The sequence below is a fragment of the Schistocerca americana genome, chromosome 2, assembly GCF_021461395.2.
Source record: "Schistocerca americana isolate TAMUIC-IGC-003095 chromosome 2, iqSchAmer2.1, whole genome shotgun sequence".
In the NCBI taxonomy this organism is placed as follows: Eukaryota; Metazoa; Arthropoda; class Insecta; order Orthoptera; family Acrididae; genus Schistocerca; species Schistocerca americana.
Genome location: NC_060120.1, coordinates 569,540,092 through 569,559,038, shown reverse-complemented (window position 1 = coordinate 569,559,038; position 18,947 = coordinate 569,540,092). Strand labels below are relative to the sequence as shown.

Below are 18,947 nucleotides of genomic sequence, written 5' to 3'. Positions count from 1 at the left end.
AATTAATAAATAAAAAATTAAAATAGTTAACGGCAAAATTGTTTGAAAATTTTTTCGGTGAAATTCCTATAGCGTATATTGATTCATAATTAGTTGCTAGCGCAAAATTTCGGAAAAATGATCCGTCATGCGCGGTTTGCCGCGAAACTATCGCCAACGCGTGAAATCTTCAGCAATGTTAACGTCATTTCTTTCCCGAGTGAGATTTATACGAAGAAATTGTCATTGTGGCAAACCTGCCTATGCGCGATGCTCGGAATTTCTTTGTTTCGAATGTTTCTACGCTCGGTATCATCCAAGGGAATGTGCCAAATCTTCCTCAAGAATAAACGTAAGAATACAACATATTTGTAACCATTTGGGCCTGGTGCGTAATAAATATCTTCCAAGGGCATAATAAATTTTGTATAACCAGATACGCTGCTATGGGAATTATTTTTTTAGGTGAACTATAGGCCTGTTTCAACTACACAACCATCATAATGTTACCTGTAATAGAACATCTTGTAAATTTTGGTAAATACGTTGTGTGACATGCGAGTTACTTATGGACAATATATTTTCCGTAAGTTTTTAAGTCCTAAATTCCATGTATATCGCTGATTCTGTTGCTGTCTATTTATTTTCTGATTATATTCTTTCGTTGTTAATTTATCAGTTATCAGTTATGTGTTCCAGTATGTTCTGACGCTTCATTAATAATGGTCAGAAATAAAATTAATTTGCAGTTGAAATCTCGTTGCAGCAATTATGTCAGATGATCAGCGATATTGTATGGTTACATCTCCTTGTCGACAATTCTATCAGCGATATTATTGGGTTATATTGAAAGGATATCTGTGGTGTTGTGTTATTTAAATTTTGGCTCCGTTTCTATTATGGTTTATCCACGATCTTGGTTATAATGCCAATAAATTTTTCAATGAAATATTAATATTTTAGGTCAGTTTATTCGTTGAGGCTTAATAAGAATAATTTCTTGTCTGTAAATATATCTCGATTTCCTCTAAAATATTCACTATCAGTTGTCTGGTGTTAAGTATAAAATATCGAAAGCATTTTCCAATCGGTCTGTTGTGTGTTGTTCATTTTTAATTTGGCCGAAAAAGGTGGATGGATTGTTGTCACTTAGTGTAACATGCTCCTGATATCTAGTAGCGAAGTTTCTACCTGTCTGTCTTATGTAGAATTTTTCACAGTCTTTGCAACGAATTTTATATATACCTGGGTTTAAGTACTTTGGCGGTTTCCAGCTTCATGACTGTTTTTTTTCATAGTATGTCGTGTTTGGTACGGGAAACGTATGTTGGTTTTTTTTAGTAGTGCATTAATTTTGTTTCATATAGTTCCCAGGTTGTAGTTGTTGTGGTCTTTAGTCCAGAGACTGATTTGATGCAACTCTCCATGCTACTCTATCCTGTGCAAGCTTCTTCTTCCCAAGTATGTGGTAGATATATACATAATTTTCTGTTTTATTCGTGTATCTCTGATGAGTGTTATTTCTTTATGAATAGCAGGTCGTGAAGGTTTTGTATATTTGTTATGTAACTGTGTGAAATTTACAGTGGAACCAGAAACAAAAAATCAATAAACTTCCTCGAATTGACCATAAGTAAAAGGAGCACCACTAAAAAATTTGTAATATACTGAAAGCCAACAACAAGTGATAACATCAATGCAAGTTCCTGCCACCCGAAATCACACAAATATCCATACTTTCACACCATGATCAGTAGAAAGGTTAACCTCCCTCTAGAACGCGACTGTGTACAAAAAGAAATTAAAACCCTGCAATATGTGGCACAAATAATCGCAGATGATAATGAGTATGTTGGAGGAAAACGAGATATATTTACACACAAGAAATTATTCTCATTTAATTCTCACAGAACAAACTGACCTAAAATATAGACACTTCATCGAAAACTTTATTGACATTACCCACCAAGATCCTGGATAAATAATAATTCAGCTAGAGCCAAAATTTAAATAACACAACTCCACAGATATCAATTCAATATAACCCAATAACATCGCTGACAGAGTTGTCAACAAGCAGACGTAACCATACAATATCGCTGATCATCTGACATAACTGCTGTCACGAGATTTAAACTGCAAATTAATTTTATTTCTGAGCTTTATTAATGAAGTGTCAGAACATACCGGAACAGACAACTGATTGCTGATAAATTAACAGCGAAAGAATATAATCAGTAAACAAATATACAGCAACAAAGTAAACGATACTGCATAGAAGTCAGTACTTACAAACGTATGTAAAACATATTATCCATAAGTAACTCACATGTCATAAAAATTCTAATAGCGCCGCAACTGTTTATTCAAAATTTATTAATGAACTATATGAATTAAGGACTGCTCTAAGAACATAAGAATGAAAAGTATTGTAACCCCTGAAAACAACATACACACATATAGTATATAATAAGTGTGTGACACTTATTATGAAACCCACTTGCAAGTTTGTAGCAAATATAAAGCCCTTGTATCTTCTAACTTGGTAAGAAACAATCGTATAGTAATCTTCTATGGACAAGGGTAGATAAATGAAAAAAATGAAACAAATGAAACCAATAATCGGGTTTCGAACATATGACGCAGAAGTATGCCACCAGTTACGCTGTCATTATGGCGCGCTAAAAGCCATCTAAATTAAATCGAAAACTTTGACCGTAGCTTTCTCAGAAACGGTGGGGTGTCTATGGATAAGCCGAGTCACATGTTCGCTTGGTCTGGCTCCCCTTCCACTTAACAAAGTTTCTGGAAATAGGGTAGTAGCACCTGTCGTCTTTTCCCCGTTAGAGCTCCGAAACGCGATTTGAAATGGGAAGATAACGCAATATAAGTATTAGGAATGGCGAATAGAACACTGAAATTTGCTGGAAGCGTTGTGGGAAAGTGCAAGACACGTTTAAAGGGAATCACAAACCATACGGTAGTGCAGTAATTCTAAAGGATTATTCTACTGCTTGGAGTTCTTACTACGCAGGCGTAACAACGTACGTCGAACGAATCCAGAGCCGTGCTGTTAGGGTCGTTGTAGGCCAGCGTAGAAAGTATGGAAGTGAAATAGAAATGAACGGGAAACTTAAACGGGAATCCGTGGAAGGAAGACGACATTGCTCTCACCAAGATGTACTGGGAAAATTTAGAGAACCTTTAGTATCAAAACACTGTGCGACCATCGTATATCTCACCTATGGATCATGAATATAGGATAAGAGAGATTAAGACCAGTGCTGAGTTATACAGTTACTTTCCCGTAGTTCGATATGCGAATGGGATAGCGCAGAATTCTGATAATATTGGTACGAAGAAACCACCGCTATGCACTGTGGAGTGATTTGCGGAGTACCCCATCAGTCCAAAAGGTTTCTAAAGTGGATTAATAAAACATAGAGAAAACTTCATATGGTGGTTTCAATGCTTTAGATAAATGGTAGTCAACTTGGTCCCTACCGCCCACTGGTGGGTGTTCCAGCTTTCATGATGGGTGGTATGTGATAAGGATTTTAAAAATATTTTCATTGCATTTTCATAAAATTTTGACGAAAAGTATTTGGTAAGTAAATGTTATCATACACTTTAACTTTCTGTATCTCTGCTTTATAAGTTTTATATAGTACTTTGGTACTTTTTAAAACACCGTTACTGTGAAGCCAGTGGTCGGTTAGAAAATTTTGCTACTACCAGAGATACAAAAGTGGGTGGTAGGTAAAACGGGTTGACTACATCTGCTTTAGATGTTTTATGCAGTTCCGCCCCCTCTCCCCCCCCCCCCCCCGCCCACCCCCACCCATGAATACAATCTACAGAACGTTCATACAACGATGTGAAGCTGTCAGAGACTTCCTTCTTAAGGATGTTGTTCAACTGCGCTTCACATTAGCTTGAATGTCGGTTATGTCGTCAAAGCGTTGACTGTTCGTCTGAATTTTTTGCACTTTGTCGTTTTAGAGTAGGTCCGTATTGATAGCATCGAGTCTCGTCACCCGGTATGAATATTTCCAAAAAGTAATTGACCGCGTTTTGCATTTCAGTCAAGTGGTGGTAGGTGTCCACGCGTCCCTTTTTTTGTTTGTGTGTCACGGTGTGGAGGACAAACTTGTCTCTTCTTCAAAACATTTTGGAGAGCGTCTTAAATTTTTGATTTATCAATGTTGCACCATTGCAATTTGTGTCACAACAGCGTTGACACACTAGGGCCGCACGTCCACTACTTAACAATCCTCACACATAAAAAAAAAAAAATGTCCAAATGTGTGTGAAATCTTATGGGACTTAACTACTAAGGTCATCAGTCCCTAAGCTTACACACTGCGTAACCTAAATTATCCTAAGGACAAACACACACACACCCATGGCCAAGGGAGGACTCGAACCTCCACCGGTACCAGCCGCACAGTCCATGACTGCATTGCCTTAGACCGCTTTTTTTTTTAAATCTCATTTTTTTCGTTTTCGTTCGTTGTATCTGCTCGGGGCGGACGTCGAAAGACACCCGTTTCAGTTCGTCTTTGACCCATTAACTCAGTTATTATTATTATTATTATTATTACAGAGGGCAACTAATCCTCTGACCGAACATGCTGAGTTACCGTGCCGGCTTGTTCTATATTGTTCGTTGAATTCGTTCGGGTCGGACGTCCGATGACACCCGTTCAGGTTGTTCGTTGATCCGTTCACTCAGTTTTTTATTACAGAGGGTAGCTAACCCTCTGACCGAGCACGCTGAGCTACCGTGCCGGCACTCGGCTAATCCCGCGCGGCTGCTCACAACAGATTGGACGAAGGCACACGTGTTGTTAGCTCAGGCTTCCATCGTAGTAACTGCTCTAGTGCCGCTGATATGTCAGGAATAAAATCAGAACTTTTTTGGACGGACGATGTATATGTGTAGCTGTACATCGTTTCTGTCGTCGTCTGGGATGCTTCCGCACAATTCACAGCCTTCCTGTCCGAAGGCCGGACATTCCTCCGGCGACCGCAAAGGTGCCGGCAAAGTGCAGCGCGCATGCGCGGAGTGGGTCTGCATCGCTTTCCTATCGCGGGCGCCAAAAATAAGCGAAGCTGCGGTCCGGCCGGCAGCGTCGGGCGGCTAGCGTCCATCGGCCTGCGCGCACGGCACCAAAGGCGTCCAATTGTCTGCTGCCGCCCAGAAGGTTCCGGCTCACGCCCGCGCCGCCACCGCCACCCGTATATAAAGGCGAGGGCGGCGCCGCCGCGGTAGCTTAGCTATCAGCCGCCGGCAGACAGCCAGACACCCGCCATGAGTGCCGCGCCCTCGGTGAGTGCGTACGCTGCTCAGCAGACAGCACGGTGCTCCCGCCGCTCTGGGACCCCACGGCGGACTGCCCCCGTCTTCTTCCGTGTTCAGTGTTGCGCGTGCCGGACCTGCACTAACACCTCCAGCACAGCGGCGGGACACCTCGTGAAACGCACTGGTGTTAATCCACAGCGGTGTTAGAAAAAATGCTATGTTGTTGCTCAATAAAGCCTGACCGTGGATATTGTCTATATTTCTATTGCCACAAATCGGCGGCGAGAAAAATGCATCCATCAAAATCTCTTCTGCAGTGTGGTGTTAAATGAACTAATTTTGTTTGCGTGAAAACGAATCATATATCCTACATAAACTGCGGCTTATTTTAACTCTGTCAAAAACAGGTTTGCTACACAGTGGCACATTTTCTTCGCACTTGGAGAATGGTATTAACTTGAGGACTTCTCACAGAAACAACATAAACGCGTGATTGTGATACTTAACTTCTTGGAGGTATTCTGCGAAACCAAAAAAATATAAGCTACAGTACACGAATATATAAGGTATAGTATTTGATGCGAGAAAACTTTACAGATTATGAAAGGATCTTTGGTAATGTACTCTCTAGATTTACAACGTAGGGGTCTACTAGCTTCACCTAGGAATTAGTGTGTAACTGCCTTTCAGTCTTATTTTCGGCAATGAAATTCGTCGTAAAAAATGCAACACAATTTTAGAAGAACAATGACGTACATACCTACAACACTAGAGGGAAAAATGGCATGTCAAAGCTGTCAGTGGCTCAGAGAGGAGTTCAATACGCAGCAGTAAACATTTTTGATCATTTGCCCAATAATATAAAATGTCTCACAGGTAGCGAAGCAAATTTTAAATCTGAAGTAAAATCATTTCTCCTGAACAAATCCTTCTATTCTCTTGAGGAGTTTCTAATTAAAAACTCGTAGCCAGTAAAAATAAAGCAAAAAATCTTTTTTAAGTTTGATACCATGAGTAGGAATAAAGTGATACTTTGCTGATTAATGTTAACAGTAATCGTGTATTATATTTTATAAACTGACTCGATCCATATAATTCCGATAAAAGAATCGTTCAAATGATTTATGGAATATATAACTAACTAACTAACTTTGTATATCTCGGCAGGCTCATTTTATAATTATATCAAATTTGATTTTATTATCCGACACAAATAACCATTGCATTTGCTTACCCAGGCCCGGCATGTTACTCGATCAATGTTTCTGGATACAATAAGATATAATTTTGAGTGAATTACTCATTTTCAACGATGTTTATCACTAGGTATGAGAATTTTCTGTTAGTGTGTTGTAAATACTTTCATTTATGAGAGTCCGTTCGATATTCATTTGGATCTAGATGTCAACACTGTAATTATCAATTTATGGGGTCTTATAATAGTGTCTTTCATAGTTTGCAAAAATTTTCGTGAAAGCTATTTCAAATAGGCAATATGTATTTAATAATAGAGACTGATTAATTTACGATTCCTTAATCACTTAATACATTTTCTGTGGTTTTCCTTTGTGTGTTTTGTAGTAATGCTTCATTCCTCATGTTATTGCAATATTTATGTCTGAAGCTCAGTTTTTTCTATAATGCAGATTGTATAATAGTTGATAGCGAATACTAACGCGAGTGGAAGTATAAGATAACCGAAGCAAAATTGTAAACTTGGGTGAGCAAACGTGACGTTTGCGAAATACCTGCGAAAGTATGGTTACAAGCTATCACTGTCTTCAGTATGAAATATTGTTCTAGTTAGTGCAGTTATATTTGAAATGTAAACTTTGCGATATGATACTCCTGTACATTCTCTCTAAGTTACACCCATGCTCTGTCTTAACAAAAAAGTATAATACTGCTTCAGCACGCTACATATTACAAATTACTGTAAACTTGTACCTGTCAAAGATGTCCCACGTGTCGTCCCCGCATTTCGATGCAATACGGAACCCATCTCTGCATCGAGTTTCCTTTCAATCACCTTCAAATTATTTAGTAAGTGAAATTTGAGCCCAGTTGTATATTTCAAATACGTTTTTTCTAAATGCGACAATACATCATACTGATGTCACACACTAACAATTATTTCAAGCATGGCTCATTGTGGATTCATGTTTACTTGGTTGTCTTTGCTTCTATTATGATATACTCCTATCAGAGTTAGTTTGTCCTACTAGTTACGATAGACACTGTACATCAGAAGCCATCACTCACACTCTAAAGGACATAATAAACATTTAATATATTAATGTGACATTATTAAGTATTGACTAACCAGATGGCATGTTATAAAATTCGACCAGTGACCCTGAACTTGTTCCTGGAGTTCGCTATCACCTTGTGCTGTGAAGTTCCCTCACACGATCGTAGAGAACGTTACCTATGTAGTCATCATGCGCTTTAGCACATCGCGTATAATCGGAGAGTCGGGTCCCGCTAGCTGCTCCAGAATAGACAACGCTGACTTCTGCATCGCGTTCTGGCATCTCGCCCTCTAGCGCGATAACAGGTGTCACAGAGAATACACAACACCAACCCGATGCCGCAAGGCAAACAAAATACTTTATTGACATCTTCAACTTTTTTAGTCCTGTCTTCCTCAGTTGCGTGTAATATTACGGTATATTGATAATTTTTACTTATGGACCGTCTGACAGCAACTGAATAAAACACAATTTTAGTGCCATACGCGTTTCGCCTTTATTTTCTGCAAGGCATCATCAGTGGCCCGGAATATGTACATATGTTAGCTATTTAATTTACATTTTTTGTCACTGTGCCTATAGGTTATAAACAGTTCTGGTGGTTGGAATTTCCTATTAAGTAGTAATGTTTTGAACTGTACTTACAGGTTGCGTAGACAATTTCTTACGTATTACGCTCCTGTTGCATTTATGGTGTTGTTCTTCTTCTTATGAATGCCAATTTGCGGTTTTTTCCCACATTCCACAGCACTATGAACTGAACGCTTGTTTCAATGCAATGTTTAGGTTTCTGTTGCCGACTGTCAAATGTTTTTGCCAAAGATCGAATGTTATTGCCAAACTTTCGAGTGTGATTATTGAAGTATCTGTGATCCGTTCGTGTATGCATTTGTGTGTGCGTTTGTGTGTCATCTGCTGCAGGCGGAATGTCATTGTAAACAGTGTCTTTTAGCTTTCCCCGGAAAAAAAATCCAAGGGAATAAGGCCGGCCAACGTGCACGTCCCCTTCGTCCGATCCAACGATTCGGAAACAGTTACTGGAGACATGCTGTAATGTGCTGTACACTATGCGCTGAACATTCACCGTACTGGTACCACATTTTTCTCCTAGTCTGCATTGGAACGTGCTGTAAACACGGACAGTCGTCTGATCCATTCGTATGTTTGATGCCTATACAGTACACTGATAGTGTTTCAGCTTACTTGTTAGTTATTTTCTGGTGGTAGGAATTAGTGGAGATGGTATTTACCAACGCTGAAAAAGCCGACATGTTAATGGTGTGTGGAGAATGTAGGAAGAATGTTGTTCGCTCTTGGGCTCTGTATTTGGAACGATATTCGTCTAGACGTTACCCAGCTCGACATGTATTTGTAAATCTCTTGAACCAGTTATGTGACAATAGAAAAGTAACACCTAAAAAACGTGACAGGACAAATCCAAATTAATGTTCCAGCTGCTGCTGCTGTATATTCGCACGTTAGTTCCCTTGCAGTCGCACGGGGAAGTTGCACAGGTCAGGTAAGCGTACTACACGTTCTCCACTGTCACAATTCCATCTATGCCAACGAGTTGCAAATCGTGCTAACTTTTGTAGTTGGTCATTAAGATGAGACTCACCTCAGTTACCATGTCTCTTGCCTAGTGATTAAGCAACATTTCACGCTCAAGCAAACCTTCACAGCATGCATTATCGGTTCGTAAATAATCTCCAATGGCTTCTTAAGAGGGACCGTCAGCGTCCATGGAGTGTAAATAGGTGGTGTGGAATAGTGAACCTTCAGCTCACACGACCTGTCTTCGTAGAAGGAACACTAAATTAACAAAACGATCTCAACCTTTTAACAGAGCAATCGCCAGAAGTGCCTTGCCGCAGTGGATACACCGGTCCCTGTGAGATCACCGAAGTTAAGCGCTGTCTGGCGTGGCCGGCACTTGGATGGGTGACCATCCTGGCCGCCATGCGCTGTTGCCATTTTTCGGGGTGCACTCAGCCTCGTGATGCCACTTGAGGAGCTACTCGACCGAATAGTAGCGGCTTCGGTCAAGAATACCATCATAACGGACGGGAGAGCGGTGTGCTGACCCCACGCCCCTCCTATCCGCATCCTCCACTGAGGATGGCACGGCGGTCGGATGGTCCCGGTAGCCCACTCGTGGCCTGAAGACGCAGTGATAATCGCCACAAGTATTATTACACGTTCCGCTGCAGACTAGGAAAAAAAAAGTGGCATCAGCATGATGGGTATTCAATGAATAGCGCTTGTTTTCAACAGTTGTTTTTAAATCGTTAAATTAGACGGAATAGACCTGTACCTTACCCAGCCCCGGCACCACGTTTGGTCATCTTAGATGTTTTTCGCTGAGGAAAGCCAAAAGACACTATTTTCAAGGACGTGCTGACTACATCGAACGATATGAAACGACGTATTACTGCTGCACACGCAAAAACTTCTGATGAGAAGCGAGAATGTGTACACAGTCTTTACATGGCAGACTGGAAGCTTGTATTGAAGGAGGCGACTGGCATTTTGAACAATGCCTTTGTAGGCATCCAAAGCATTTGTTTATTCACTTTTTTCCATGTGTTAGTACCGAAAGATGGGGAAGACCATTGTCGCTACTTATAAATTTCAAACTGCTATTGCTCATCAACTGCCTGTTCTAGAATACAGAAAAAAACACCACTGGCATTCTGACTTACCCTAGTTTCCTATTGTAAATGCCAGTTGGCATTGTTCTTTTTAAAAACGTGACATTCTAAAACAATTACACATTCTAGTGATCATTAAAATCTTTGTGTGGCGCAACTGTGGCTCCTTAGTCACATTTCATTTACTTGTAAACGGCGCTATTTAGATTAATGGACGTATGTTTCTACCTGCTACCAAATTCACACACACAGGTTGTAGTCATTCAACAATAGCCTAAACTCGGCAGCACGGAAGAATCCCGAACATACGGCTTTAGTTTGCCCAGTGTCGTCTGGAAAATTTACCCATACGTTATCGGCGACAAGACAAACAGTCATGTGAAGCAATACTATGTACAATGTCAGACAGTTGCCTCGAACACATAGCCCAACAGCACACACCCGCAATAAATATTTTACCCAGTCGGTCTAAAAAGTATCGAGACCGGATTGCCCGCATCTCGTGGTCGTGCGGTAGCGTTCTCGCTTCCCACGCCCGGGTTCCCGTGTTCGATTCCCGGCGGGGTCAGGGATTTTCTCTGCCTCGTGATGGCTGGGTGTTGCGTGATGTCCTTAGGTTAGTTAGGTTTAAGTAGTTCTAAGTTCTAGGGGACTGATGACCATAGATGTTAAGTCCCATAGAGCTCAGAGCCATTTGAGACCGGATTAATAGAAAATAGAGAAAATTTAAGATGGTGATTTTCACGCCTCGAGTGTTGTACATACTCCTAGTCTCCCCTCGCTCGAGTACAGCATACAAGAACTTCATACAACTATGTGAAACTGTCAGATAAGTCCTTCTGTGGGAAGTTGTTCAACTTGCGCTTCACAGCGGCTTGAATGTCGCCAAAGCGTTGACCACTCATCTGAATTTCTGGACTGTATCGTTTTGTGGTTGGCTCGTATTGCTAACACCAAGTCTCGTCACCCGTGATGATTTTTCCCAGAACAGAACTGTCCGCGTTTTACATTTCAATGAAGCCGCAGCAGGCATTCATACGTCGTTGTTTTTGTTCTGTTGTCAAGGTGTGCGTGTACACACTTTACGCTTCTCCAAAATAATCTGTAGAATGTCTAGAACTCTTGATTTAGAGATGTTGCTCCTTTGCGATACGTGACACGATAGCGCTGACGGACTACCACCGCACTTTCACTACTTACAGTGTTTACCCACATCTGACTGGTCTAATGCACATGTGCTGTTTACAGTTGTTAGTTGAAGCTGCCGCCGTGGTTATTGCGCTGACGTCACCTTTACGCCAGCAGTTAACTCAGCCTCGGAACTCTTTGGGCAGACGGTATACACCTACTGGCAACAAACAGACCCAATCTTCTCGACAGTAAGACCAATGAGAGAGAGGCTGGCAACCATGAACCTAATATATGGACGATGGATGCCAGTGGCAAAAGAAGTCATCAATAAAGCCAAAAGAGAGCTTGTATTTTGTCGAACTGATACAGCAAACATTAGCAAAGAACTTAATAATGGTGAACGGGCTACATTTGGTCCAAGTCCGACAAATACAGAGCAATTGTGTTAAAGCTCAAAAGCTTATCTTTATAAATACGTTCTAAACAAAGCAAAAATACGTAAATATTCACCTTGATTTAATGGTACTATTTGGAAAACTTTGCGTAAACAGAGACTACAACATCTTCGCTATATAAGTGACGGATAGGTAAGCATATACTAAACTCCTCAGGAAGATCATGACTGAGGATGCATCAGAATATCATGGGAAATTCTGGTTCTACGTAAAGACACTGACCGGAGCCAATAGTCCATTTTATCTCTCATAATTCACTCTGTTTTTGAAACTGAAGACAGCAGACAGGAGGGCGAAATATTAAAATCCGTATTTAAAAGTGTGTTTACAAATAAAAATACTACCGTACTCAGAAATGTGAGACACTGAAATAGCCACCTTCAGTGCTGGAAACAAATTACGACTGCTCGAAGCGAACAAGGCACCAAGGCTTGATGGAGTTCTCAGTAGGCTTTATGCTGAAAACAGCGAGGAGTTACTAGATCACAATTATCGAGAATCTCTAGCGCAGTGAACTATCCCGTGTGATGGGAAAAGAGGCCAGGTCACTCCTATAAAAGAATGTGCATGGGGTGGAACACCAAAAACATAACACATCGTCGTGCTTAACACGGTGTAGGAAAACCGTTGGCATTCAAAACATACTCCAGTTTCTCGAAATGGATAAATACACGCTCTGTAAGGTTTTCAAGGGAATCTTGTAGCATTCTTCCTGCAAAATAGTGGACAGTTCAGGTAGCGGTGACGGAGGTGGATAGCGATCACACACCCTTCTCTCCAAAGGAGATCACAAAGGCTCGATAATATTGAGACCTGGTGATTGCAGGTGCCAGGGGAATGCAACAATAATTCATCCTCGTGCTCACAAAACCAGTCCTGGACGGTGCAAACTGTTGTAAACTGGGGCCTGTCGTCCTGGACCACAGCATCACCGTTGGGGAATAAATATTGCACCATGGGACGGGCCTGATCAACCGAAATGGACACATAATAGTCGGCAATAGTGCGACGCTGTCGAGTAAACGTGGGGCCCAAGCAATACCACGATATGGCTATCCTAGTCATCACCACATCCACGCCATGTTTCACGCTTTGGACATAAGCTTGGACAGAAGTTTTAAACAATGTGAAATAACGCCCATACAACCAAATGACTTTGTTCCATTGCGCCATAGTCCAAGTGTTATGGTTTGAGCACCACGTTTTCCCGTTACGGAAATTTTCATTTTTGTTGTATGGCTTGGGAATTACACCTCATCGGGCAAGTCCCACTTTATGGAACTCCATTCATATTGTTTTGGTGCTTACACTCAGTTTTGCAGTGACTCGCCCTCTTACATTGCACAGCTGCCGTTCGTGGTCAAATATAACAGCGCAACTTGCAAGCTTGGCTAACATCTGCATTTTTCTTGAAGCATTTCTTGCAGCGTTTCCATATCTTTTTCCAGCCCTTGTAAACATGGACTAACAGACGCTTGTCGCTTTGGTCGATCTGTTACGCGCTCTTAAAGTACGTCCCAAGCTCAAATATTTAGACATTCTTGAAGGGGAAGATTCTTCTCTTAGAGAATCAGCTTGTATTCAAGAAAAAACCACTCGTGTAACACATAGCTTGCTTTAACTATCTTGCAAACAACAGACGCATGTGAACAAGTGGCATCAATATTCCAACACTTTCCAAATGTTTTCTACACTCTACCCAAACGTCGAATAATAACCAGGATACAATCCTACGGAGCTTCTTCGCAGGTAGGTCATTTTCGTGATGAATATTGCCTTATAGAAACCAGTACGTTATACTTCACAGCGAATGTACAACATAACTAAAGTACCACCGAATATACGCCAAATAATCCGATTGTTACTGTGCTCAGTATAGATAAAGGATCAACCACATGGGGTCCTCAAGACTATAAGATTGTTAGGGAACTTTGGGGCTTTCTACGGGAAAATATTGTCGTTGGACGGTACTAAGCAAGTGCAGGACGTGGACGAAATCCTTCACTGCCCGACCAAAGCAGAGAAGAATGCAAAAGGGGAGGAGGAAACGAAATGAAACTTCACGGGTTGAGAAAATCAGTGATGTAATTTCAGTGATTACCTAACTGATTAAAAATTACAAAGAACGTGGCAGTATCTGCCTACGTATCAGTACGACGTTGCATGCCCTCTGGCCTCGATGCATGGCTATCACAAAGCCCTTGTATTGTCTCCTAAGGCAAACGGCCCACGACAGTTGTAACCATAGACCATACACACTGAATAGCCAAAGAAACTGGTACACTTGCCTAATATCATGTAGGGCCCCTGCGTGGCATGGCCTTGACTAAGGTCTGAAGTAGTGCTGATGGGAATTGACATCATGAATCCTACAGGGCTAGCAATAAATCCGTAAGAGTACGGAACAGCACGTGGAAGGCATCCCATATATGCTCAATAATGTTCATATCTGCGGAGTTTGGTGGCCAGCGGAAGTGTTTAAACTCAGACGAGTGCGCCTGGAACCATTGTAGCAATTCTGGACGTGTGGGGTGTCTCATTGTCCTGCTGGAATGCTGTGCTGTCGGAATGCACAATGGGCATGAATAGATGCAGGTGCTCAGACAGGATGATTACGTACGTGTCACCTGTCAGTCTCGTATCTAGACGTATCAGGGGTTTCACATCACTCCAACTGCACACGCCCATTAAGGAGCCTCAACCAGCTTGAACAGTACCCTGCTGACATGCCGGGTACTTGGATTCGTGAGGTTGTCTCCATACTCGTACACGTCCATACGCTCGATACAATTTGAAACGGGACTCGTCTGACCAGGCAACATGTTCCCAGTCATCAACAGTCCTATGTCGATTTTGATGAGCCCAGGCGAGGCGTAAGGCTTTGTGTCGTGCAGTCATCAAGGATAAACGAGTGAGCATTCGGCTCCGAAAGCCCATATCGATGATGTTTCGTTGAATGGTTCGCACACTGACACTTGTTGATGGCCCAGCATTGAAATCTACAGCAGTTTGCAGAAGGGTTGCGCTTCTGTCACGTTGAACGATTCTCTTCAGTCGTTGTTGGTCCCGTTCTTGCAGGATATTGTTCCGGCTGCAGCGATGTCGGAGTTGATGTTTTCCTGGATTCCTAATATTCACGGTACACTCGTGAAATGGTCGTGTGGGAAAATACCAGCTTCATCGCTACCTCGGAGATACTGTGTCTCATCACTCGTGCGCCGACTATAACAACACTTTCAAACTCACTTAAATCTTGATAACCTGCTATTGGCGCAGCACTAACCGATCTAATAACTGCGACAGTCACTTGTTGTCTTATACAGGTGTTGCAGACCGCAGCGCCGTATTCTGCCTGTTTACATATCTCTGTATTTGAATATGCATGCCTATACCAGTTTCTTTGGTGCTTCAGTGTATAACATAGACTGTGCACGTCCCTATCTCTGCCGTGTTAAGACTTGAAAGCAGTATCTAAGTTACATGATTCAGGGCGAAAAGCCGAGTTCGTGTCATTACCCGCTGTGTGATGTGGAGTTGACAGTTACAGTTTTCTCATTTATAGCTGAAATCACGCATTGAATTAGACAATTCAACGAACTATAGTACTACCGTTACACAGGTAGAAGTGCACTTAACCTAGTTTCTCCGAAATTCCTTATGATACAGCAATGGTTACGTTTTTACATGTGGTCAAGTGAAACGTATTGACCGTTCTTTTTAAAAAGCGACAGATGACAGTTTTTTAGTGAACACTTGTTTTTTTTTCACTAAGAATTCTTGTAGTTTGCGGTTCACCGCTTCCACAGAAGTGGAAGACAAAAAGTTAATTTCGCACACTGCATTAATTTTCTGACGATTCCTCAAGAATATGTGTGAAATGTTTTAGTATGCTTTTGTAAGAAAGAAAATTCTTTTATGTGCATAATGTCAAATATTTACGCAAAATAACTGCATATATTTTCTGACTTTTGCTTAATCCAGCACAGATACCGAAACGGTATCAAGATAGAAAGCATAATATATTACAACATGTTGATTGCACTTGGGCAGTGAGCCAGATATTAAATCTGTGTCATTCATCCAATGACCAAGATCCATCCTAACTATCAACTCGTGGAAACACCTCTGCAAGGATTCTGAAATAGTTCCCTTTCACAGTTGAGATTTTCATGCCTTTCTGAAGTGCGTAGGGTCTAAAGAAGATCTCTCTGGGCATATATGAAGTTCATTCAAATGGCTCTGAGCACTATGGGACTTAACATCTGAGGTCATCAGTCCCCTAGAACTTAGAACTGCTTAAACCTAACTAACCTAAGGACATCACACAAATCCATGCCCGAGGCAGGATACGAACCTGCGACCGTAGCAGTCGCGCGGTTCCGGACTGAAGCGCCTAGAACCGATCTGCCACCGCGGCGGCTTATGTAGTTCATTAATCATGCTGCTAATACAAAGCACAAAATTTGATCTGTAAAAACATTACGCTGTAGATGGAAAAGCCACAGGCTGTGGAATGAGTCAAGATCTACAGGAACAACAAGAAAATTGTAGACAATCTGTATTAATGTTAATGTACCTATCTCTATACTGCGTAGTTATATTCATAAATTCATTAATTTAAGTTAGGAGAAGGTTGCTATTTTGAAACAAGCTTCTGCATCTATCGTTAAACTAAGTTCTTGCTGTTTTCCTCTCACTGGTAGCCTAATACTAACTTGATTACACTTGAATTTTTCAAGCAAAATAGGTACTTACATCTGCAAAAACTGAGTCTTGCTTGCAGTGCATTACTATTTAACATATAACTTTACAGCACACATTCTTACCTACCAAGTTACCAACAGAACTTTTCAGTTGTTGAATCTAGATTTTCAAGTAATAAAAAGCATTGCTAAATTTAAGAATAGTTTTCTTTTGAATTAGTAGAAATTCCCAATTTCTTGCTTTATGTTAGACGGGAGCTTGCTGAATATCATACCTTTGCAGCAGAATCCATTACTCCTCTCGGAACAATGGGCAGGAATGCAAAGTGCACATGAAAATGACTTTGATTGCCTTGTACTGTGTTAAGTGTATCACAGTTCAGCTAAAACTTGTTTTTGTTGTCATTAAGAAAAACCATTAAGCTGTGCAGGAATTTTAAGAGCCTTAAAAAGCATTCTGCACAATGTGTGGTTATCTGCTTTACACAATAATCTTGCTGCATACTTCTGGTGAATAGACACTATTTACTACACATACCAAGGTATTTTATTTACTTAAAATGCTCTGCCTCAGAGGATTCAATTACGGCGGAGTGAAAACATGCAAGCACCAATGCCCAACACCCACCCTAAAAAAAAAAAAATCATCATTTACACGGACAAGAATGCACACCCTAAACACTTTACACAGACATTAGTCAATCTTTTTATCACTGAGTTTGTGTCAAAATTACATTTTCATTTTCTGACTTGGTGCCAAAAATTTGAAGAGATTTCTAAATATGAATTATTAACACAAAAGAAAAACGAAAGAACTGATGGTAATAATACAAGCACTTAATTTTTCACAGAAAATCAGCAGTTTTGCAAAAGCTATATCCTTGTACTGTCGAAATTTTGTATTACTCAAACACAAATCTTTTAGAATCAATTTTATTTATTCCATTTCTTTGATACTGTGGAAAACATTGTATATGAGTGAACAAGGACAACTAATTAAGTCAGTTTCAAAATTAAATTATTTCACACAAAAACAAAAACTATAGTTTGTCTGTGAGAGTCAGTCTTCTGTCAATACCTGAACATACATCCATTTTGAAAATACACAATCACTGATTCTTAAACAATACTATTTTGATGTAGAAACTCCTAATCTGAGCATCATGTAGTCTCAAAATATCCACGGGTGTACTGCCGGTCTACAGTGTCCAACGGGCACAATATTTCGGCGCCGGCCAAAGTGGCCGTGCGGTTAAAGGCGCTGCAGTCTGGAACCGCAAGACCGCTACGGTCGCAGGTTCGAATCCTGCCTCGGGCATGGATGTTTGTGATGTCCTTAGGTTAATTAGGTTTAACTAGTTCTAAGTTCTAGGGGACTAATGACCTCAGCAGTTGAGTCCCATAGTGCTCAGAGCCAACCAATATTTCGGCGATCATACATGTCGCCATCATCAGGTGAACTGACGGACTGAGCTCCTGTGAACGTGCCGGTACAGTGATCCGTACGCTATGGCTGCTCAGGGGGAACTGGGTTCGGTCGCGACGGCGGCCGATTTAAATACCCTCCGCCCGCGGCGCACTCCCTCCGCCGTCTGCGCCCCGCGCCACGGTCGCGCGGTGGAACAGATTGCGACTGCGTCTGAGATGACGTCGGTGTGATGGCTCTGTCCGCCGTGGTCGTCACAACTATACGTTTGCTCGATTTACTCTAGATTAACCCAATCGCTGGTTCCCAAGCCTTGCTAATATTATAGCCACAGTCACGGTTTATGAGGTCGTCATTGGTGCGAATTTCGATGGCCTCTCTAACAACGCTGTCCCAGTATCTCGACGTCTGTACCAGAATCCTCGTGCGCTCATACTCCATAGCGTGATTTTCCGACAAACAATGTTCAGCGACCGCCGACTTGCTCGGATACATCAGTAGAGTGTGCCTCTGGTGTTCACGCCATCGATCCTCGACGATACGCATCGTCTGACCAATATACGACTTGCCACATTGACACGGAATCTGGTACACGCCGGCCTTCCTCAGACCGAGGTCATCTTTGGCGCTCCCCACCAGTGCACGAGTTTTATTCGGAGGACAAAACACAGTTCCGACCCGGTGTTTCTTCAAAATGCGGGCGATTTTCCCCGAGAGTGCGCCTGTATATGGAATAAACGCAGTGCCTACCTCCTCCCTCGTGATTTCATCCATCTCCACAGGTTGTGCTGTAGTGGTTGGGCGGAGAGCACGTTGAATCTGCCGCTCTGAGTGTATTATCGAAATACAGTTCTCAGATGTTCCAATTCCTGGGGTAGACTCTCTGCATCAGAGATAGTGCGCGCCCTAGGTACTAGCGTTTTAAGTACCCCATTCCTCTGTGAAGAGTGGTGGCAGCTGTCTGTGTGCAAATACAGATCAGTGTGCGTTGTTTTCCGATACACTCCATGACCTAGGATGCCGTCAGCCCTTCTCTTGACCAAGA

The 18,947-nt window shown here is 41.7% G+C and overlaps 1 protein-coding gene across 1 annotated transcript in view; it reads left to right on the top strand.

Annotated features, from left to right (window-relative positions):
* Positions 1–5,114: 5,114 nt before the first annotated feature.
* The window catches only part of LOC124595546 (SET domain-containing protein SmydA-8), a 262,407-nt gene continuing 248,574 nt past the window's right edge, over positions 5,115–18,947 (top strand). Inside the window, exon 1 of the mRNA XM_047134324.1 lies at positions 5,115–5,311. Coding sequence (XP_046990280.1) covers positions 5,294–5,311 — 18 coding nt within the window. The 5' untranslated portion in view covers positions 5,115–5,293. The remainder of the gene's footprint in view (positions 5,312–18,947) is intronic.